Source organism: Nansenia antarctica (genome assembly GCF_963989245.1).
Source record: "Nansenia antarctica genome assembly, chromosome: 20".
NCBI classification, from domain to species: Eukaryota; Metazoa; Chordata; class Actinopteri; order Argentiniformes; family Microstomatidae; genus Nansenia; species Nansenia antarctica.
Genome location: NC_137693.1, coordinates 20,355,249 through 20,380,029, shown reverse-complemented (window position 1 = coordinate 20,380,029; position 24,781 = coordinate 20,355,249). Strand labels below are relative to the sequence as shown.

General features: G+C 44.1%; 2 protein-coding genes across 2 annotated transcripts in view; one reads left to right on the top strand and one right to left on the bottom strand.

Moving 5' to 3' along the window:
- Window positions 1-260: 260 nt before the first annotated feature.
- Window positions 261-2,861, bottom strand: ovca2 (OVCA2 serine hydrolase domain containing). The gene is made up of 3 exons (XM_080549796.1): window positions 2,575-2,861; window positions 2,109-2,160; window positions 261-1,449 (listed from the first exon to the last, which is right to left on the bottom strand). Exons 1-3 carry the CDS (start codon window positions 2,686-2,688, stop codon window positions 926-928), a joined length of 690 nt encoding a protein of 229 aa, XP_080405922.1. The 5' UTR covers window positions 2,689-2,861; the 3' UTR covers window positions 261-925.
- Window positions 2,862-9,418: 6,557 nt separating this feature from the next.
- Window positions 9,419-24,781, top strand: part of rtn4rl1a (reticulon 4 receptor-like 1a) — a gene marked incomplete at both ends in the record, with an annotated part of 85,805 nt that continues 70,442 nt past the window's right edge. The window contains 3 exons of the mRNA XM_080549524.1: window positions 9,419-9,627; window positions 9,847-10,004; window positions 19,747-19,971. Of these exons, the coding sequence (XP_080405650.1) occupies window positions 9,419-9,627; window positions 9,847-10,004; window positions 19,747-19,971 (592 nt within the window). The remainder of the gene's footprint in view (window positions 9,628-9,846; window positions 10,005-19,746; window positions 19,972-24,781) is intronic.

The following is a 24,781-nucleotide window of genomic DNA, read 5'->3' as shown; positions in this document are numbered from 1 at the left end:
CAGATCTGGTCTCACTGTACAGATGTTTACACGGCATGCTGGCTGCGGCCACAGTGAGCAACATTTCCAAAGTCAGTCTCAACTGATATACTAGTTACACACAGAGAGAGAATAGATTAACATCTGTCTGTCGTAACATACAAAGATGACAACGGCTCCATATTGTCTATCCTATACTATTGGTCTCTGACCAATCCAGAGTCTCTAGCAGAGTAGTCTCTGGCTTTACATTTTAGATCCCATCCAATGTGTTATTGGATACTTGTTGACAGGAAGATACTTGCCAGATTATCCTTGCCAGGAAGATACTTGTTGACAGGAAGATACTTGCCATATCAATGTTGGATGTGCACACTTAAAAACACTTTCCAACACTTGGCAATAAAAATAATTCTGATTCTGATTTAATTGAAGTGAATCCAATGTGTATGACGTTTTTAAATAAACAAAGACAAAGTGAAGGGGCATACAAATGATAAAATACCTGCTCATTGAATATAACCAAGACTGCCAAATAGGTTTGATCATTTATTTTTTCAATTGGAACAGTTTTCCCTGAGAATGACAGTAGTATTGATATGTCAGTGTGTGACACAAGTCTGGTTTGCTGTAACCTCTTAATACAACCTAATAATCAATGCATTTATGTCGCTGTAATGCTAAATAGTTGTTCATATTTATAGGTAACTTATGAAAAGCAATTTTGGCTGCAAATGTATGGAAGTCAAAAACATTTGACAAAAAGGTATATCATCCGAACCGGTTTCCGTGTGTCTCTGTTCACAACGGACAACATTAATCATCCACATTCCGGTAAGGGTGTTTTGACTTCTTGGATAAGCTTTGTCCACACACAAGTTTAGCCCCGATCGTCTCAACTGAAACCTCTTAATAAAATGATGTATTTCTATGAGTCTCCTCCTCTCTACTGAAATCTCTTGAGAAACTCCTGGTACGTCTGTCGGTGTGCAGATGCTGCGGGCACAAAGTGCCCCCCGGGGTGAGTCAGGATCTGGGGGTCCTGGAACATCAAGAGGAGCTCCCGGCTCATCCTGTCGGGAATGACGCGGTCTTCCTGTCCAAACACGTGTAGAGAAGGCATCAGGAGGGGTACGGGAGCGTTGTAGAACCTCTCATGTTCTGAACATGCGCTTCGGAACCCGGCGACCAGGATAGCGAAGCGGAAGCGGAATTCAGGCTCCAGGTTTTGCTCCTGTAGAGAACACAGCATCTCCACCAAAGCAGCACCCTGGCTAAAGCCTAGGATCCCATCGAACGGGCCAAGTTCCTTCACAGCCCCTTTCACGGCCTCCACGCTCTCCTCGAGCCCCAGGCTCGCCTGACACTGCTGCTCGGCACTGAAGCTCCGAGCCTGGACGTCAGAAAACCACCAGCCCCTAGAGTCCTCTCCGCCTCCGGACCCAGCTCCATTCTCTTTCCCTGGTGCTTCTGGTGAAGAGTGAAAGAAAGGATGGAGAGCACAGTGGGTTGATCAAACACAAATTCAACAATTGACTTGAAGGAGCTTAATACACAACACAAACAGAGATTGACAAATCCAATTATCTTCATGTTAAATCATCCTGTCGAATGACATTAACATTTCAATTGACATACTATGGTCCCGTGAACACTAGGCATGTTCTCGGGATTTGGGGGTTGAGCTGCCCTTTCCCTATGACACACAATCCTGAGTGAAATGACTTAACTAACTAGTAAGAAGCTACTTGGGAAACCCAAGTGAGACATGTGGTCTACCGTTCCATGTTTGACTAGGCTACTACTCGTGAGCTTAGAATGATAAGGTTCTATCTCCGTTTAGGGCAGTTCAGAGATATTGAGCGTCAAAGTTGTTACATTCCATTATGTTTTGTGAGATGGAACCTTTGTATTTTATGAATTACTAACTCAAAAATGTCAACATTTAAAAAATAACACCACACAGGCATTAATAAACACCTAATGGATCAGATTATGTAAAAAACTAAGTTTTTACAAAAATGGAGATAGAACCTTATAATTCTAACGTCACGCCATGTTGTCTACCGTTCCATGTTTGACTAGGCTACTACTATGGAGTTATAGCCTGTCAGGTGCGTAAAACCCACCGTCTCCACTTTGAGGTACCAGGTGCGGTGCGCTCATATAAACCAGCTCCACCTGCAGGGTATATACAGGAATCTTGAGGTTAATTTCAATACCTTTCTAAGACTTTTTAAAGACCTTGTCAATATTTTTCCAGACCTCACCGCCACTTCGAGCTGTAACCGTTTACATCAGTGACACCTTTAACTTAACAGCTTTAGTTTGCAATAGACTAGACCACTATCATACAACAGAATTTCCAGGTTCATCTTTGTTTTTTAATAAAACTAATAAATTCACGAACTTTTACTAAACGTGTTTAGGACTCAAACTCTTTGGACAGAGTCTAATTCAGAAAAATACCTACAAAATTCAAGACCTCATAAAAATCGTAAAACAAGATTTAGTAATACTTATTAAGGGTCTTGATTCTCCCAAAATTGATTTATCAACTTTTAATACTTTTCAAGACACCGCGGAGACCCTGACCTGTTTCTTCAGGAGCTTCCGCAGCGCTCCGGTCTTCTCGCGGAACGAGCCCCCGTTCTGCCGGTAACCGTGAACACACAGGACCCGGAGCACCGGGGCTGTCACAGTAGCCATTCTCTAGCGTGGGGCAGGGGAGACCGGGCTTAACTCTGTGAACAAGTGTTGCTTCCCTTATGACTCGAAGCGTTGGTCAAACGGTGTCAAATGTAATTCATATTATCTGTCTATCTATATGATTTTATCGGTTTAACGTCCAATACATGAATCGATTGTTTTCCAAGCGCTGACAGGTGAGAGTTACAGTGTAAGGGTGCGTCATTGCTCGTAGAGAAACTGAAGTCATCGCGCGATGGTTCCGCTTGGAGGGGGCCGACCAAGATCTGTAGTCGTTTTGTACTTAGATGGTATATATAGTCGTAATGGTAGCTAATACAGGTGCAACTCAAAAAAATTGAATATCGTGCAAAAGTCCATTCATTTCAGTAATTCAACTTAAAGGGTTAAACCTAAATATTATATAGACTCATTGCATTGTACGTGCATGATTATACTTTTCAGAGGGCTGACATTTCTGTATTTAAAATCCTTTTCTTATTGATTTCATGTAATATTAAACATTTCTGAGATATTTAATTTGGGGTTTTCATAAGCTGTAAGCCATAATCATCAAATTTATAACAAATAAAGGCTTTAAATATCTCGCTTTGCATGTAATGAGTCTATATAATATCTAAGTTGAACCCTTTAAGTTGAATTACTGAAATAAATGAACTTTTGCACGATATTAATTTTTTTAAAGTTGCACCTGTATGGTATGGCTACAGTCGTATTGGTAGCGTATACCATTCTATATCCACTTTTTAGGCTTTGGAATGTCGACTGCGAGCCAGTCCTTTTCGCCCAACATCAGTGCACGATCTCATTAATGTTCTTGTGGCTGAATGGGAGCAAATCTGACCAGTTTATCATGTAAAGTCTTACCAGTTTATCATCAAAACCAAACAGCAGTCAAACTGTACATAATGTTGTTGTAGGAATAGAGGAGTTTTAAGAATTACATTTACAGATATGTTCTGCCATTGATTCTTCTTCTGTATTAACTAATGTAGAAGAACAATCGGATAGGTGTCCAGCCTCCAACCCCAGGACAGGAGGACATCAAGGTTCCCCTAAGACGATGGACACGTATCGAACACTATCAAGTACTCAAGGATCTATTCTGTAGTCTATTCTGTAGCTATAGGCCTAGTGAATCTTATATACCTCTCTTCTCTCTAGTGCTCAGCACAGTTCCCACAGCTGTGACGACTCCCCGTGAGGAGAGAGGAGCTTCTCAGTCACAGAACTTGAAGCCTTCCCTTCTCAAGAGGATGCTCACAGCTGCAAAGAGACTTGGCCTGTGACCATCATTCACTCAATAAAAATGAATTGAGTTCCATTTGTTTTGACTGTGTATTTTTTGCTGAGGATTGTGTAACTAGTTAAGTGATGTTAAACTATAGACATAATATTACAGCAACAAATATAGTAGCTAAGCATGCATGAGACACTGAACCCCAAATTGCTCCCAGTGAGCGGGCCGGCGCCTTGCATGGTAGCTTGGCCTCCATTGGTGTGTGAATGTGTGCGTGAATGGGTGAATGAGAGGCCGTTGTAAAGTGCTTTGGATAAAGGCGCTATATAAGTGCAGTCCATTTACCATGTTTACTGTGATGCCTGAAGTAATATACCAATGTAACCATAACAGGAATCATGTACAAAGTCATATAAGAAATCATTAGCTAGTATACATTAGTATTAGCTAGAAATGTTATATTGCTAAGCAGACTCTTGTGACCTGCACCTTGGCAGCAGAAATATGTTCATCTTCTGTCTCCCCTTCATGACCATAAGCAGTGCACACTGGGTAATCAGGCCGCCTCACATCGTACCATATGACTTGGATGTCAGGATCAGAGGTCACCCGTATCTCCAGGGTAACCTTATCATCGGTCCCTTCAAAGTCAAACGCATGAAACAATGTATTCATTAGAATGGGAAATTGTTAAAGAAGGGAATAAAACTACCTTTCAATAATAGAGTTGGCTTCAAGCAAAATACACCTACAATACATGTTACATGATCATTAAGTCATTTTGAGATCAGTCGTTAAAAAAGGAAATGATACAAGGAAATTAGATGAGAAAAGGAGACAGGGAGAGGTTGTAAATAATAATAATAATAATAATAATAATAATAATAACTTTAATTTATATAGCGCCTTTCAAAAAGCCCAAGGACGCTGTACAGGGGGAATGATCGGACAGACAAATGAGGAAGAGACTGACAATTGGCTTTAAAAGTAGCGCTAGAGAACATGTACACACAAAAGTCAGAGATCCAGCCCCTGCTCATCGATGGAGAGAGCGTGGAGAGAGTCTCAACCCTCCGATTCCTGGGACATCACATGTGGGATGACCTGACCTGGAAGGACAACACAAAAGGCACCATCAAGAGGGCACAACAGCGGCTATACACACCCTGAGATGCCTCAGGAAGGAACACAACAAGCAGGAGATACTGGTGGCCTTCTACCGCGGCGCAGTGGAGAGCATCCTCACCTACTGCATCTGCAACTGGTTCTCCAGCTGCACAACAGCGGAGAGAAATGCGCTACAGAGAGTAGTGAGAACAGCACAGAAGATCACCGGCGCCCCCCTCCCCTCTCTGGAAGAGCTGTACAACACACGCTGTCTCAGGAAGGCCTCAAAGATCTCCAGGGACCCGACCCACCCTGGGCACGTACACTTTACCAGGCTGCCCTCGAAAAGGAGGTTCAGGACCCTGGCCGCTAAGACAAACAGACTGAAGAACTGCTTCTACCACGGGGCCGTCCAGGCCCTGAACACAGCAAAGACCTAAGTTCTGGGCCCTGGACAGTCTGGATTGTATGGCAGCTGCTGGACTGAAAAAATCAGGTGTAGTGCTGAGGCACAAACATGTACATTTCAAGCCTGCAAACTGTGACACTTTAAATAACGTGAAAAAATACTATTGTGCAATATGACAACCCTAGTTGACTATCTGTGCAGTATAGTACAGTGGATTGTGTACATAGCCTTTATTTATGTAAACCAGCTCCTTACCTTCTTGTGATTTTTTCTTTTTCTAAAAGTGTTTTTTCCCCCCTTTCCTAACACCAGGGGAGCCACCCCTCCTAAATTTCGTTGTTTGGTACCTGTACTGTAGCAATGACAATAAAGTCCAATAAAGTCCATTCATTCATTCATTCATTCATTCATTCATTCATTCATTCATTCATTCACACACTCCACTCCCAAACATTTATCTGCAGTGAAGTTCACTGAGTGAAGGAATGTTTAAGCACAGTATCTTTGTCAGGGTTAAGGTCTGAGACACTGCTCTGCTTTCCATCCATCTCTCCAGTAACACATCTGCACACATCTGGAAATGTAGGCTAATGCACACATCTCGAAATGTAATGTACACATCTCGAAATACAATGTACACATCTCGAAATACAATGCACACATCTCGAAATACAATACGGTTGTATTGATTTCATTTTGGCACAAATATTATTATTATTATTTTTAGCATTTGCATTTCAATACACATGTATTGCATTTCGATGTGACCAGCAAAGGTGGGACCAACTCCATATTAATGTCCATGGTTTTGGAATGAGAAGTTCAACAAGCATATATGGGTGTGATGTTTGGGTGTCCCAATACGTTTGTCCATATACTGTATAGCCTACCCCTAAAGGATTTGAAAACGTCAGTCCAGAAATCAGATAAGCGGGGACAGGTCTAAACATGAGGACCAATAGGTGATTGTCCACAGAGGTTACCGGCAACACTTGTGCCAGGAAATATCATTGCTAGTCTAGCATTAGCATAATGAATACCATGTACTGTATATATATATATATATATATATATATATATATATATATATATATATATATATATATATATAATAGTTCATGACATAACGTCAATCGACTTCTTATTTCATTAGGTCACACAGTACTCAGTTTAAAGCCTTTGTGAACTAGTGATGAAAATGTATTTTTTCTGAGTGGGGCAGTCGCACTCATATTTTTTATTTTATTGGATAGAGATAGTGAACATAGAAAGTAAGGAGGAGAGGGCATGTCAGCAGGGCATGAGCCGAATTCGTAGACCTACCGCGCTCTAGACTAGCGGACCCCAACCACCGGTCTGTGGGTCATTTGGTACCGGGCTGCACAGAAATAATGAGTAAAATATTGTGTTTTAATTGCTTGTGTTTTAGATGTTTTATTTTGAAAAATGACCGGATACATCCGTCCGTCCGTGCCTCTTGATACGTGTCAAGATGCTCGTCTCAGTCACGTGATCCTAAAAATTAAGCCCACAAGTTGAGTAAGAAAAATTAGTAATAAAGAAACGACTTTGGAGAGCTTCTTTAGAAAGGGGAAAAGGCCCAACGAGGAGACAAAAGAAGAAGAGCCTACGACTTCTAAAAAAGAAAGAAAGCTGCATTTAAAAGACTCAGAACATCAGGCGTCCTACTTAAAATACGGGTTTATCGCTATAAGGTGATTCTCACGCGCCAAGCCCGCTCTGCAGAATACGTGTTGACAGGCGAGCACATGGAGCCCAAGCACCCTGCGTTAAAAGACAAGCCTTTGGAGTTTGTTTAAAAAAAAAAAAAAAACGTGAACAAGGACAGAAGCAATTACTGGTGAGTTGTATTTTTAATGCACTTTATATTTGTTTTTATGCCAGTCGTATCATTTTATTTCGTCATATTTATCCCCCACACACTGAAGGCCGGTCCGTGAAAATATTGTCTTACATGAAAACGGTCCGTGGCGCAAAAAAGGTTGGGGACCGCTGGCTTAGATAGACTATTCGGATTTCTGTGAGCATAATTCGTTAATGTTGAGGAACATTAGGCATAGGCTAGGTAGGTAGCGATTGTTTAGAATTAATCGCCTATACTGTGTACCCATGGACCCATTAATATTGTCTTTTATTATTTTATTATCTTTCTATTATTATTACAATGTTGCGCCATAATGGCTTGGTAACAGTAGCAAAGCGTGGGCCACTGACACTCGTCTGTTGATGGCGGGAAAGCCCCGCAACGTCATAATGCTCATAATGGCCAGACAGGACTATGACGTCATAGTAATACAAAATCGTGTCTTTATTTGTTTCAGACGGAGGCGCATTTATTCGTGAGCCGAGCTAAAGACCCGCATAGCTGCTGATAATTATACGAAATATTTTAGATTTTTGAAAATCTTGCTGCCTAATAAGTTACACTTAGGTAAGTATTTAATTCATGTGTGGAGGGGGAATTTTTGTTTTGGTTTAATGTGATGTTGCCTATGTTATTACCATATATATGAATTGTAATTGTCCTGGAAAAGTAAGTAACTAAAGTGTGGTAAACCATTGTTTTAAAAAATCACTAATAGCTGCTTTAAGCACTTTGTTGATTCCTACTCTTAATATTGTTTTTGGTTTATAAATTATAGTGTGTGTGTGTGTGTGTGTGGGGGGGGGGGTTAAGATAAAGAAGAAAAGGCAGGACACACACCTATTTTGTTTGGTGTTGTAATTGTGCGTTTTTCATGTGTACTGTTTTGAAGTAAATAATTTTTACTACTTACTTTAATAAGATTTTTATTGTAATTTTAAAAAAATTGTTTTTGGAACATGATCTCTCTCCTCAGTCATGAAGGACAACGGTCTACCAAGTAAGACCACCACCCCTACCAGGCCCCCTGGGCGATGGGAGAGACGCCGGCCCCTTGAGCAGAGGGAGGACAGGCGATCACAGTTCCCCGACATCAACACGTCAAAGCCGAGAGCTGAGACGAGAACGAGGGGTTCTCTCCAGGGTTCAGGGACCTCTCCCACCGGGGTCCACCTGTTCCCTGATGTGAAGGCCATGGTGCTCCACCCCCGAAGGTGCTCCAAGCCGAAGGCCACCCCGCACGCCTCCTCTGTGCCTGCCGCTCCACCTACCTGGTCTCCCCCCATCCCGCCTACCCCGCCTGGCTCTCCAGCCACCCGGCTTGCCAGACTTGGGCCTCACCGTCCATCCAACCTGGTGCACACCTCCTCTGTGCCTGCCACACAGAAGAAGGGTGGGAGGTCTCCTCCTCCCATCCTGCCTAACTCTCCCGTCACCCCGCCTGCCACCCTCAGGCCTCACTGTCCAGCCAACCTGGTGCCCGCCCCACCTGCCGAGCCCAGACCACGAGGGTGGCTAATTGTGTCTAAAAGGGCCCAGCAGCAGCAACTGATCTGGGCTAACCAGCAGAGGGGTAACGATGAGAAGCCACTTCTACGTGGCCCACAGACCATCTGCCTCGGCCGCCCATCTGACCTGGGGGGAGACGAGGGCGGCCGGTACCCTCAGCCCAGACCTCAGCCCAGCAGCCTCCGCACGGAGCGGCCGGTCCTGCTCACCAAGAGAGCGGCCATGCAGGCGGCCGAGAGGTGCCAGACAGACACCCTAACGCCTGGATTCACCGACTTGCGCCCTGACCTGCGCCCGGTCAGCCGCTACCACCTGAGCTACCAGGTGAACTTGGAGAGAAAATGGGCCAACAGCACAAGACGCAACTGAAGGAGGACGTCCGGGAGACAAAGCCTGCTGCTGCTTTTCTGATGAACCTTTGTCGGGTAAAGTATTTATTTTACCCGACAAAACAAGGTTCAACCCCACGGCTCCCGGACTAGAGCCCCGTGACAGAGTTACGCTGCTGTTTATCACACCTGAACTTGTCCTGAGGGAGTCCCCCTCAGACCAGCAGTAGAGGGTACACTCTGTCAAAACAATGGCAAGGGCAGCCATGCTGTCCCGCATCCACCAATCAGCTGTCCCCACACACCAATCAGCTGTCCCGCATCCACCAATCATCGAGGCACCAACCAGGGGGCTCATCAAGCGGACGCCAGGCAGCTGTGCCCGGGGACGGCAACCCCACATAATGGGAGGATCGCGACCCACGCAGGAGGAGGGGAGCTACGTCTACGCCAGACACGGGTGAGTACATTAAACCGAGTGTAATAACGGCTGTGATCCATGTACCAGACCGAGCGGACCCCCCCCCCCCGAGCTACCAGCGCCTGTAGGACTGTAGGCTATGGGCCAAACCCTACTGACCAGAGCACCGAGAGGGAGGGACGCAACACCCCCCCCCCCAGAGCCACAGAGCCGGAGCCAGAGTCCAACCTATAGCCCCGACCGAGGACCTCGGAGCAGAGAGGGTTGGGAGACCCCCCCGAAACACGAGGACAGCGGTACGGAGTACCCCCGAACCACGGAGGCGGAGGCGGAGACGGAGCCCGGCCTAACGGCCCCGGGCAAACCCCCGCCTACCCCTCCGGTGGTGGGACCTTCAGTTATCCTTCTCTACCAGAGTCTGTGCCCCATGCTGGATGCAGAACGATGCAGGAATAACTTTAAGTCATTTATGGACAGTGTGTACGCTGATAATATGCAGGGAACTTTTCCTGGATACACAGTGTACAAGGTTTTTCGCCCTTGCTTGCTTGCTTGGTCCTCTGGCCTCACCTCGGGGGCAAATACAAATAAAACTTGATTTTATTTAAGTTGGACACTACGGCAGTGCTGTTTCTTAGAGTGGGCAGTGCCCCTCCTATGTTAGTAGGAATAAAATATGCAGACAAGTGCGCAATGTCTCCCGGTGTCTCTAGCTCTAGCAATTCCCCATGGTCACAGTGAGAGGGTTATCACAACACACACACACACACACACACACACACACACACACACACACACACATACACACACACATATATATATATATATATATATCCATCCACCCACCTATCCACCCAGCAATGACCTTTTGTGTCTTGCCCTCCTTGAGCAAGGTGTCAATGGTCGTCTTTTGGACAACTGTCAGGTCAGCAGTCTTCCCCATGATTGTGTAGCCTACAGAACTGGACTGAGGGACCATTTAAAGGCGTTTGCAGGTGTTTTTAGTAAACACTTGAAATATATCAGTCTATGTGGAATGAATGTATACATTATACAAGTTTCACTTTTTGAATGGAATTACTGAAATAAATCAACTTTTTGATGATATTCTAATTATATGACCAGCACCTGTACAATCTAACATTGTATAAGACTATGTCTGGCACATACTATGTCTGGCGCATATTGAGGAGGTGTGAACCAGCGCCAACACCCTCTCCCACGTCTGGTCCGTCAGCTTTGAAGTGTTTTGGGCTTAATGGAATCTATTTCAGTGTATATAATTGAAACTAGACTCTATTCATTGGGGTTCAAAGAGAGAATGGGATCAATTTCACAGTGAATTGGGTGGTTTGGAAATTTTACAATCTCTTTTGTGGTGCCAAAGTGGTTTTGATAAAACGGACCGATTGCGTCACAGTGATGAGCGTGACGTCACGGGGCGAAAACTACATAAATACCGGAGGTTCTCCGTTGTTCAGACACTCCCCTTACCACCATCATGCCCCAGGGTTAGACCTGACCTAACCTAACCTAACCTAACCAGGGTTAGACCTAACCTAACCTAACCTAACCAGGGTCAGCCGGAGGAGGAGGAGGGGAGGCCGGAGGAGGCGGTAGGACCGAGCCGGTAGGCTGGGCTCGGCAGGCGGTGTTACTTTAAATCATTCATCCCTTATGGAGGGGAGAGTGGACGGAGGGGGTAAGGGTGCCTTCCTCACCCTCCCTCCCTCCCTCCCCCCTCCCTAAGGGTGCCTTCCTCACCCTCCCTCCCTCCCTCCACTCCCCCCTCCCTAAGGGTGCCTTCCTCACCCTCCCTCCCCCTCCCTCCACTCCCCCCTCCCTCCCCCTCCCTCCCTCCACTCCCCCCTCCCTAAGGGGAATGATTTTCTGTCATGTTGCGTGTCTGTCTGTCTGTACGCACAGAGCCACACAATAAAACCCGCATCAATTGGAGATCACCTGCTCTTGTCTTCACTGGTAGCATAAGCAGTTATGGAACTAAGTAGGAATTAGAAGGGTAAAAGAGAACTGATAAAATATGAATAAAACATTAATGGAATAAAGTTTTAATTATTTTTATTTTTATTATTAAAATAATTAATAATAATTAATAATAATAATTTTTATTTTATTTTTAATAAATAAAATAATACATTATTATAAAGAGAATTTTAAAATAATATAATAATACAGTATGACATCACAAAGACACGTGACAGGTCTCTTGAGCTGAGGGGCATGATTTGTCCAAAACAAACCCAACCAATTGTAACTCTGTCAATGACAATAAAGTTCAATCTAATCTAATGTAACCTAATCTAAATGAAAGAGCGGATGAATAGATGAGAGAGGAAGTACAAAACAATTAAGAGGTTATTCTGTGTGGGTTATAGCCTACTGAGTGGTTAGTCGAATGTATCGATTGCAAGTCGCTTTGGAATAAGGCGTTTGCTAAATGCAAAAAATGTCAATGTGAATGTAAATGTAGTAGTGTAGAACTGAATCTTTCAGACAAGTCTGAACATGACAAGAAAGTCCCTTTGCTGTACAGATCATCAACAGTTCTGATTCCCTTGTGAAACCAGGTTTGGAGAGTGAGGTCAGTAGACGGAGGTTTAAACAGGTGATTACCACATACTGGGGAATGAGAGGATTGTCTGTTCAGACCAAAGCACCTCCAGAATTGAGTCCAAATCTTTCTAGTGTGTGTAACAGTGGGCATAGAACTGATGACGGAGACAAGCGGTAAGCTTGAACATACTAAGGAATAAAGACGCAGCTGGGAAGAGATCTCCATTTGCGCCCAAAGAGGAGTGTTCTCTAGATTAGACCAGGAGAGAAGCTTCTGAATATCGCATGCCGAATAGTAATTAAGAACATTTGGAAAGGCCATCCCACCCATCGACTTTATCCTCTGATTGGAATTCCGTAGCTTTAGTGTGTGGACAGAAAGCTGCCTCTCCATATTAATTTGGTTTTACTCTGAGAATATCTCCCACGCTGATAGATTTGAGGGCCTACAAGGGCACACAGAGTGGCATTCAGTTACAGTTGATATGGAGGTGCTAAACCATTCAGTGCTTTAAAAACAAGGACAACAAATCCTAAAAATTAATACTAAAGATACTGGGAACAGTACAGGGTACAAATGGCAGTAGTAATATGCTCTATTCCATTAATATTCTATTAATATTCCAGTCAGTACTCTTACTGCTTTGTCACTATAGGAGATGTGAATTTGGTGTAGACACACATGTTTGCTCTATCCATCCTATGACAGTAGATAGACCAGTCTTTTAATTAATGCTGTTGCATCCTTGCAGATACATTCGTTTTCTGGATGAGTTCTTGGAGTCGGCAGAGACACATTTCATGGTGAAATGATTGACGACATAATCCTAAAATATTCTTCAGGAGGTATTATAATATTTAGAGAGAGAGAGATTCTAATGAACATCTGGAACAGTCAAACTCAAAATGATTGCATTACATGGCTCAAAGTACTGCACTATGTAGGGAATGGGGTTTGGTTTGAGACTGACACCAATTGAGCCCTCCTTATTACATTCTAGATGGGGATGTCAGTGCACTACTCCGTTTTCTTCAACGAGCCATCTGCTGTGCCCAGCATGAGCCTAGCCCCGGGGACACTCCTCCTCACCACCATCAAGTGCCCAAGTTCAACCGCTGGCAGGAGCTCTCACTGCGCTGCACTGGATGGCAAACCTGCAAGACCTGCAAACTGCGACACTTTAAATGAATGTGCAATAACACTATGTGCAATATGACAACCCTAGGGTACATAAGGTTCAGAGAATAGGAAATGTTAGAATAGGTATAGCATAGCATAGAGTACAGCACAGTGTTTTATTTGTATAGTATAGTATATATAGTGGATAGTGTACATAGCCTTTATTTATGTAAACCAGCTCTTTTCCCTTCTTGTTTTTAGTTTTTTTTCTTCTCCCTAGCACCAGGGGAGCCCCCCCTCCCAAATGTCGTTGTTTGGTACCTGTACTATATCAATGACAATAAAGACCATTCATTCATTCATTCATTCATGGAGCTGATCCAGACTGTCATAGAGGAAAGAATCCACTGGGGGGCGCACTACACATACTGTCTGGACTCCCACATGAGGCTCCATTGAAAGCGTTGTGTGATGACAGATCACTTTCTGTTGTCCCGTAGACACTTTTCATGGTTATGGTGCTGAATGGTACTGTTTTTTGTATTGTATGGATCCAGGGCTACCATGTAAGACATGTTTCTACATCAATAGGACTCACCTTGATAAATATAGGACTATGGGACTATAAAGGAACTATGATAAACAAAGAGACCAGAAATGTTGAACATTAATCATTTTCTTCTATGGAGCCATTCAGTTTAATTCTATTTCGGTTTATTTGCACAACTAGAAAGACAAGATTGGTCCTAAGTTAAAAACAATAGTACAGTATGTGCACGATGGCTGCTCACTAATTCCAACTAGAAGTACAACCTTTTTCAAAACAAAACAAGAGACATAAAAAAGAGACATGAAACAGACAGATAAATAGACATAATGCAGTGACATAAGTATTATTAATATAATTAATATAATATATATATAATAATATAATATAATATAATACAATCATATTCATAATTATGATGATGATTAAGACAACAATTAAATAATGTAAAACAGTAGACATTTAATACCTATAATACAGTATACAATGGTTCATTAGCATAGTAGAGAAGCAAGACCTTCATTAGAAATTCATGTTTTTTTTTGTTTTTGGTGGGATGTCTCATAATCTCTGAGCTTCCTGACACAGAGAGATTGAACAGCTACTGTATGTAAGGTCCTCAGTTATTTGACCCAGGACACACAGCTGGGACGTTGAGGTTGAAAACAGCACAAAGACCCCAGCCACCCCAACCACAGTCTGTTAGACCCCAACCACAGTCTGTTAGACCCCAGCCACCCCAACCACAGTTTGTTTGAACCCAGCCACCCCAACCACAGTCTGTTAGATCCCAGCCACCCCAACCACAGTCTGTTAGATCCCAGCCACCCCAACCACAGTCTGTTAGACCCCAGCCATCCCAACCACAGTCTGTTAGACCCCAGCCACCCCAACCACAGTCTGTTAGACCCCAGCCACCCCAACCACTGTCTGTTAGACCCCAGCCACCCCAACCACTGTCTGTTAGATCCCAGCCACCCCAACCACAGCCTGTTAGACCCCAGCCACCCCAACCACAGTCTGTTAGACCCCAGCCACCCCAACCACAGTCTGTTAGACCCCAGCCACCCCAACCACAGTCTGTTAGACCCCAGCCACCCCAACCACAGTCTGTTAGACCCCAGCCACCCCAACCACAGCCTGTTAGACCCCAGCCTCCCCAACCACAGTCTGTTAGACCCCAGCCACCCCAACCACAGTCTGTTAGACCCCAGCCACCCAAACCACAGTCTGTTAGACCCCAGCCACCCCAACCACAGTCTGTTAGACCCCAGCCACCCCAACCACAGTCTGTTAGATCCCAACCACAGTCTGTTAGACCCCAGCCACCCCAATCACAGTCTGTTAGACCCCAGCCACCCCAACCACAGTCTGTTTCAACCCAGCCACCCCAACCACAGTCTGTTAGACCCCAGCCACCCCAACCACAGTCTGTTAGACCCCAGCCACCCCAACCACAGTCTGTTTGAACACATGTTGTCCAAAAGGCGGATTCTCTTCCGGGGCATCAAAACTCAGATGCTAACCAACAGCTGCTTCCCCCAGGCGATCAGGCTCATAAACAAGCCTACTGTAGACAAATGACTATCATCCACGAGCACATCCCATGCATACAGACTACCTAAGCTTAAGCTCACAATCACTTTACTACTGTCGTCTATGTTCTGTACTATTGACACTTTTTATTGAATTATGCCTAGTGCCTAATTCTACTTCTACCAAGATACTGCTAATTGTAAATAATCTTATTTGTCACTTATGTCCTGTACTATTGTCACTTTGTTAAATTATCTTGAATTATGCCTATTGCCTTATTGTCTTGTGCTGCAATGTGTGAGGAACCGAAGCCTAAAAAATGTACTCTCTTACACTTGTGTAATGTGACGTAAGAGTAAACTTGAAACTTAAGACTAACTGATCTGCTCAGGGGAAGGGAGACACCGCCTTAACTGTAAGTGGAACTTGGAGTGTATAACTTGTTGTGTATAACTTGTTGTGTATAACTTGGTGTGTATTTCATAGTAAGGTAGAATACAGAGCTCATGGCCACCAGAGGGCTCCACCCTCCTCCCAGAGGACCAGAGTGCAGCTGGACTGGGACTGAGGAAAGCTGATGTTCTCTGACCCTGTTAATAACAAACAACTCTCTATGTGTAAGAACACTTTCACTGAAGGTTGCTTGAGGGCCTCTGTAACAGTTGAGCAGCACAGTTACAGCTGACTTAAGCGTTTGTCTGTAACAGGGATCCCCATGAATGTAATTGTTGTCCTGAATCAAATGTGTCTCTTCATGTCATAACAGCCTTGACTGCTTGTGGATGACACGCAAATTCGTGAAGCGCTCCAGCTTTTTTTTGTGCCGGTGGTCCTGGCCTCCCCTGGACCGCTGGGTACTGGTAAGCAAACTGGCTAGTAGTCGCTCTATTGGTAGAGGGCTGCAAGGGAATTTTTTCCTGGCTACATAGTATACAGGTTTTTTACTTTTGCCTGCTCGCAGCTCTGTCAGTATTGATTGATTGATTGACTGATTGACTGAACATTTTCATTGTGTGAAGCGCATTGAGTTACATCTTGTAAGAAATGCGCTATACAAATAAAATTTGATTTGATTTGATTTGATTTGTGAACATATTAAAACTAGTGATTTAATATCATTGCACATTATTTTTATTTTCTTTCTACAAATTGATGAACATCATTGAATATGGAATTCATTAACTACATTTGAGACATATTTGATGTATTTTAACTATACCGAACATCAACAGCACTTGATCCTTTTCTATCCTGCTTCCCTTTCTGTCTCGACCTCTGATTAGTTTTATGTCAAAGTGAAATGCTTCTTGAGGATCAGCTCATGACACAGCATGTTGGGTTGCCGGGCAGGTTGGGTTCGATACTGGGCTGTTGTAACAGGTTACGCTGGTAGGAAGGTACAACAGTGCTCTGTCATAATAACACAAGCCAATTAGGGAGAGTTCAAAAACACACCCATGGGACGACACTCGCTCTGTTCTCCTGGACTGAGCCTTGTGTCTCTACCCCACAGAGAGAGAGGGAGGGGGGGGGGAGGAAGAAGGGAGAGAGAGAGAGAGAGTGAGGGGACAAAAAGCAATTAGCAGAGGGGTGTAGAAAGTGGGAGAGGGAGCGAGGAAGAAAGGAGAGGAGGAGGAGGGGGGGGGGGGTACCTGTACTCAGGTATAATACGGCCCATCGCTGTCAATGTGATATATGTGGAGCTGAAATACAGTATTATAATCTCCCTGGCTGTGAACAAGGGAAAGTGGGAGAGGTGGAGAGAGAAAGAGAGGGGCATAGAAATAGAAAGAGAGGAGGGGATGAACAGATAAACAGAAAAAAAGCGATAGAGAGGGACAGCTGAGAATAATCAGGCCAATACAGGACACAATAGATAGTAAATAGGTGGTATTATATCAAATCACTGGGCATCACCCCTCTACTCACATAATCCAAACCGCCACTGGATTCCTGACTGAATTGGAATCCCTGTATGAATTGTGAGCATGTGCATCCATACTCATGTATCCATTGCTTCTAATGTGTCTTTAATTAACCTTATCAATGGAGCCACATGAACATGGGGAGAGAGGGGGAAAGGAGGGGGGCAGTGATAACCTTGAAAGAGAATGCACTTCTCTCTCCTCTTTGAAGCATTGCTCAAGACGACTTCGCCCTCCTCTCCCATCCTTATCATACACACACACACACACACACACACACACACACACACACACACACAAATGTATTACCCTGTTTATGAGTTATTATGTTTATAAACTACAGGCTACAGGGAGGAACATTCATAATTTTAATGGCTTTTTGTATTGCAGTGAGCTATGGGTCAGCCTAACGCTATGGGTCAGCCTAACGTCATACAACTGTACTCTGACGGCATCATGGCACACAAAAGCCCACAGCGACACCTGGTCACCCGTAGCCCAGCCTCTGAGCCTCCCATTCAGCCGAGGCTCGTGTCCTTGGAAAGAGTAGAGGCTGGACCTGAGGGTGAGTCAGATTCAGAGAACACACATCAATCATATCAGCCAAAGACACGGACCTCAAGGGCACAAGACTCATGCCAATGCCAATGGGCTGGACAGCCATGAGAGATAAGACGAGCCCACACACACCAAACAAACAAGCCAAGAAATAGAATCACGGAGGAGAGATACTGGAAACTGTAAGAGAGACAACGTCTCATGTTAGTCTGCCTTCAAATGGCATAGCAGAGAATAGAACTGTCAGGCCTCTCAGTACAGCAAATATACCCTCAGAATCCTCCCTCTCTCTCTCTCTCTCTCTCTCTCTCTCTCCCTGTTTGTCTCTCTGTGTAGGGAAAAGAGAAAGATTGATATACTGTATAAAGAGAGAGGAAAGAGAGAGAGAGAGAGGTTGGGGAGGCACAGATGCAGTGAAATTGGGAGAAAATGAAAGAAAGAATAAAGATGTATAGAAAGATGAAGGGGAGAGCAGAGGAGTAAGAGAAGTAATTTAGCTGAAGTCATTAGCGGCAGCTTATCACTCTCATTAGCTGGTGTCAGATTGGAAAAGATGAGGAGAGAGAGAGAGAGAGGATGAGAGGGTGCATAGAATATGGTGAAATTGCTTCCTTTATGACATATTGTAATACAATTGGGACTGGCTTTTTAAGTTCTTGGCAAATCATTCTTTGGCAGTAAAAAGCAGTTGTTTTGTTGATTTTGACAGCAAATCGTTTATTTGAAATACATCAATTGATATTCTAGGGATGCAGTTTGAGAAATAGTATGGTGAGTGAAAAGAAGGAATAGATATTGGTAAAATACTATTAATACTAGAACAGCCATGGGTGAGGTCAATTGACCCTGTGAGTAAACATTTCTTATATCTTTGCACTCGATTACATTTCAGGACCCTCCTTTCATGACTTTTCCTAGTTATGTGCGTTCTACCACCCAGTATCCTTACATTTCAAAATCACATCAGGATAAGCTAGTATCAAGCTATTTAGCAGTTTTTTTGTGTAGGAGGCAGGTTAGTTTACAAGACGCGCCAACTAGTGGTCGTTGGGGTGTAAGTAGCAGATTCCCATTGTAAAGACTATGGTTATTTGACCCCCGAGGCGACTCTTATAGAAGGCTAAAACGGATGTTCTAGTGTTAAGTGTTACTCACACTCCCTCCCGTAGTCTCAGATCCTCCTCTGCCAACCAACTTGTCATCCCTTCTGCCCGCCTGACTACTATGGGATCTAGAGCCTTCAGCCGTTCTGCTCCCCGCCTCTGGAACTCTCTGCCACCTAACATACGCAATATTGACACTCTCACCACTTTCAAATCCAGTCTTAAAACACACCTTTTCACAATGGCTTGCTTGGTTTGATCTCCTGTATTTTGATTGTTGTTATATCTGATTTTGCTGTTTTATCTGATTTTGCTTTGTTGATTTTAATGTTTTGATATGTGGTTTTAAACTGTCTTGTAAGGTGTCCTTGAGAGCCTTGAAAGGCGCCCATAAATAAAATGTATTATTATTATTATTATTAAGGAGCTGGTTCTCAAAGCCTGAGGCCAGAGAACACAGGTGGGATATGGATGAGGGAACACATCCCAGGAGGCACAATGTCCAGCTGATGGTTTATTGTAGAAAAGCACAACAACAGGAGGGGTTTGGGATAATTGTGGTGGATAACAAGGTTTATTGAATTAGGTTGTGGAAGTGAGGGTTTTGACAAAGGGAAACAATGAATACACAATACAGCGAGAGGGAGACAAGCATGTCAAGCAAGTGGCCTTGACTAAATATGCGGTAAACAAGCTAAACTGAAAAAACACTGAAGAAAGCCCAGCTGTCTCCCAGGATCCTGACCAACTTCTACCGCTGCACCATTGAGAGCATCCTCACCAACTGCATCACAGTGTGGTACGGCAACTGCAACGTGTCCGACAGGAAGGCCCTGCAACGGGTGGTGAAAACCTCCCGGCGCATAGTCGGCACCAAACTCCCTTCCATCGGGTCCCTCCAGGCAACCCGGTGTCGACGGAGGGCGGCAAACATCACCAAGGACACCTCGCACCCCAACCACGGTCTGTTTGACCCCCGACCTTCAAAGAGACTCAGGAGGTACAGGATCCTCAGGTCCCGTACCAGCTTCTTCCACAGAGCATCTCTCTGATAAACAATCCCCCCTCCACACACCCCGCTGAACCCCCCCACCTTGGGATACTATAGCTATGACAATGAAAAATGCCAATACTATAATGACAAAGACAATACTTTGATGGCTGCTCATCCCTGGTCACCCTATGACCTTTGCACTACTGTTGTTTACGTTACTACCTTTGAACATACTGTATATTGCACATGTCTCCTGATGTCGCTTCTTTTATAGCTTCTTTTATAGCTTCTTTTATACTTCTGCACATAAGATACTGTCCAATAAACTACCTCACTGTACATAGCCCATAACTGTAGATAAACTAAACTGTTGTTTACAATACTACCTCCGCACATACTGTATAATATTGCATAGTTACCTATCACTACCATTCTTGTTCTATTTATATCATGCCCTTATATCACTATTTGCACTTCTGGTTGGATGCTAAACTGCATTTTGTTGTATCGTACCTGTACTCTGCGATGACAATAAAGTTGAATCTAATCGAATCGAATCGAATCTAAACAGAAATGCATTGCACCTGAATATGAAGTAACAGAATGAAGGAAAACTAAGGCTCGACTATTACCACGAATACAACGTCAATGACCAATTACAGTTATGCAACATAAAGACACTTTCTTTGACAGGAAACAAAGAAAAAGGAAAAAGAAGGAGCCGCCTCATTTCACACACACAAACCCTCTCCTCCACGAGAGGAAACGGAGTAGAATGAGAACGCCAATTAGGGAGGTGAGGACAGATGTGTGGACTTGTCAGGAGAGGGTTGCGGTCAGGGGTGAATCTTTTCCACACTGAGATACTGTATCTGTGTTTATTTCTTTATTTGTTATCCCCGTGAGCTGTTTCCAGAAGCAAAACTAGTCTTGATGGGCAGTTGTACATTATTACTGTATTGTAAAGAGTAAGAGAATAATAGGCTCTCTCCAATCTGTAGTTATACAATACAATACAATACAGTACTGTATATGTTGTCAGCTGGGTATTAGTCAGAATCATTGGATGTACTTCCCACACAATGTCTTCATCTAACTGTATTTTTTTTCTTTTGTGGAGTAGATTGTTGTAGCTAGGCATAGGCAACAGTGCATTGTAAAAGCTTGTTAAATGTGTCTTGTTAATCAAATTTGATGTCAGGCTAGCCTCCGGCGAGTCAATAAAACCCAGAGAGGCCAGGGAGAGAGACCCAGATTTAGCCCGCTCAGCATCCCTCTTCCTCTCCCATATCCAGCCAATAACACCTGCGCTCGCTGTAACCCCTAGGTCTCTTCTCCCTCCCCTACTCTACTGCAGTCTCATCTTCCACTCCCTCAGATATCTCTCCACAACACTCACTTTCTCAGACTTCTTTTCTTTCCACCAGTTTTGCTCTCTCTCTCTCTGTTCCTGAGATGTCTGGCTGCCCCCTCCCCTCCATTTGTTTATTCTGTTGTGATGTGTCCGTTCCGTTGAAGATTCATTGGTACCTAATGAATGTGAAACTCCTTTAATCCTATAAACCAATTGGTGATTTCAATTTCAGCTCTCTTTTTGAATTGGCTGGACTTGAAGTGGAAAGAAATCTTTGCGGACTAATCTATGTGAAAAAAATCAACATACCAAAACCCTGTAGGCTTAAAAGCAAGAATGATAGATGGAATTGATATCTGTATGCCACAATATCTATCCACCCTGTAGTTGTCCATATCCCAAAATAAACATCAAGACCATGCAGTAAATACAGCACATAATGATCAGATCTCTCCATCCATCCTACTGTAACTATTCTATCTGATCTCTCTCTATCTATCCTACTGTATCTATCCTACTGTACCTATCCTATCTGATCTCTCTCTATTCAGCTCTCTATCCATGGTAGTGTTTCCAAAGCATCATTATCAGATGTTAAGATGTGTAGTTGTGAGGGTAGTATACCCCAGAGGCCAGGCCAGGTCTCTCGTTCAGGGACCAACGGAGACAGATAGCTCCTCTCGGCTATGTAGTAAACATACTGCTCCCTTTGTGTGTGTATCTCATTCCCCGGCCAGCAAAACAAGATAGAGAGCGATAGAAGGAGATGGAGAGATAGAGGGAGATAAACGAGAGGAGAAGTGAATGATATGGTGGGAGAGATAAAATATAATACCTGTCCTGCGTTTCGAGGGAGTTTCAAGGGAACAGATAGAATGTGTGAGCTGTTAAAGAAATGGAAAAAACACTCTCGAAAACTCTGGTAGACATTCTAGAACACAAAAACATTCTACAGTAGCTTTATTGCTAAGATACAGTAGCCCTCAACAGAGAATGCACCTTTCAGTGTGAATGATCTGGAATATATGGTGTCTCTAAAACTGCTTGTAAATCCAACTTCCCTCTCTATCCTCTCTTCTGGTGTTAAATAATAATAATAATAATAATAATAACCTTTATTTGTATAGCACTTTTCCTGCAAACATTGAAGAAGGATGTAACCCCAAGAATGTGAGAGTCGAAGGAGAAAACAACTTCTTTGTGTGTGTGTGTGTGTGTGTGTGTGTGTGTGTATGTGTGTGTGTGAGTCTCTTTACATGTAGGAAACGTTTTCTACAAAACTAATAAAACACCAGTCCCTAGTCACACGTATTAGTGGCCTTGGCTTCAGGTGTCAGCTAGTAATAATTGCAGGCAAGCAGCCTGCAAGATATTGTTTTGTGTCAGCTTTTGGGGGTCTTACCTGTGTTGGTGTGTGTGTGTGTGTGTGTGTGTGTGTGTGCACGCGTGTGTGTGTGTGCGTGTGTGTGTAATTGAACCATGGTGCCAGAGCTGTTGTCAGTACTCGGTGAGTTTGCTGTGAGAGCACAGTGAAATGTAGGAGAGTGCAGCTACAAATTTGCTGTGGTTAACAACATGGCGGTCGATAAGGCTCATTGTGTTACCCTTCAGAAGCAAAAAGAGGAGGTTGGAGAAGTGCTGCATGAGGTAAGAGGGGGAGAGGGGGATGATTGTGGAGGAGAAGGGTGGGGAAGGAGGAGAAATGTGAGGACCGGACCTTTCCAATATAAAGGTCGATCAAATCGGTCCATTTTCTGGCCTATCGGAGAGAAACAAGACTAGACTCTAATCACTTGGTCAAAAGGTCACTAAAAGGTCACTGAAAGGTTATGGAGGTTATGACAGTCTCTTGCAGATCATCTGTCCGTCATAATCTCCAATGTACCTGTCCTGTCCATACAAGGTAGCAGAAACGTGAAGTAGATTCAAAATGGTTGTGTGAGAGAGAGAGAGAGAGAGAGAGAGAGAGAGAGAGAGAGAGAGAGAGAGAGAGAGAGAGAGAGATGAAGGTTGCTTTGTATTTTCCTAAATTGTACAGCTATTAAATGAACCGTTAAACAGTATTTTCTTCATGTATCTGAAAGAGATAGGGTTAGGGTTAGGGGAAAGAGAGGGAGAGAAAAGAGTGAGGGGAAAAAAAGCTATTGGTCAGAGGGATTTAACAAGGAAATGTAGAGGAACAGGGGATGAGAATGGAGAGAGAGAGAGAGAGAGAGAGAGACATTGGGGAGAGAGAGAAAAATAGAGCGAGAGAGGAAAAAAGAGAGCAAGAGATACCGATGAAGTCACACTGAATTGAACTGACGGTGGGAAGATTGAAGCAAACTGACCCCCACTACCTCTAAACACGTGGAATTTGACCCCGGCTTAAAGTAGAACATGGCGGTTGAATGGTGACTCATCGGTCTGGAAGGGGACAAGAGGATTTTCTGCTTTCAGTAAAGTGATATTGACTGGGGTTAAACGACGGGTCAGTGGAGCTGCACCACTTTGGTGTGGATTATATGTTGGCAGTTACAATAAGAAGGATTGACAGGGAAGGGATTGAAAGAAGGGCGCAGACTCGCCTTGTCTGCCTTCATTGGGATATAAGACAGCTTAGCCTTGCAATGGGAATACGATCCAATAGAAAAGCAAAGCAACATCTACTCATAATAGATCTCCCATCGGATTCACAAGCATGGACCCCCCCCTCTATTCCAGTGATCCAGAGAGCTCCCAGTGGGAGTGGCAGGCACTGACCAGGAATTTCCTCCTGTCCAACCTCCTGCCCCGAGCACAGGAACTAGAGGATTCGGCGGGTAAAGCCACCACTAAAGTATTGCGGCTAATGGTTTATGCCCAGTGAAGGAGAACAGGTTCAAAGTGACACCTGTCATGTCTCATACGGAGACCACCTTGAGAGGGAGAGAAGGACAGATGCGGCACACGCTCATTTGGAATGGAGAAAACTGACCACAGGTAGAGACAGACATGCAGGTAATGGGCTGAGAGAGAGAGAGAGAGAGAGAGAGAGAGGGAGAGAGGGAGAGAGGGAGAGAGAGAGAGAGAGAGGGAGGGAGGAGAGAGAGAGAGAGAGAGAGAGAGAGAGAGAGAGAGAGAGAGAGAGAGAGAGAGAGAGAGAGGGAGAGAGAGAGAGAGAGAGAGGGAGAGAGAGACAGAGAGGGAGAGAGAGAGGGAGGGAGAGAGAGAGAGAGACAGACGTTGAGAGGCGTCAGAAAGACGTTGGTGAGACCAGAGGCGCACTCTCTCCGCCGGGCTGCCATCCTTCAGAGGGGAGATTGAAGATGCTGCCACGAGCGTCCCAGTAACGGAGACGACAGACAGACAATAACTGACCCTACTACTATTTCCTGCGGATTGCATCTGCAACAGAGAAACATTTCTTCATCTAAATATCCCATTTAGACGACAATGGTGCGGTAGATGGAGTTTTGCCTGTTGCAATTACATTTTTCGGTAGTCTGACATTTTCCAGCTTT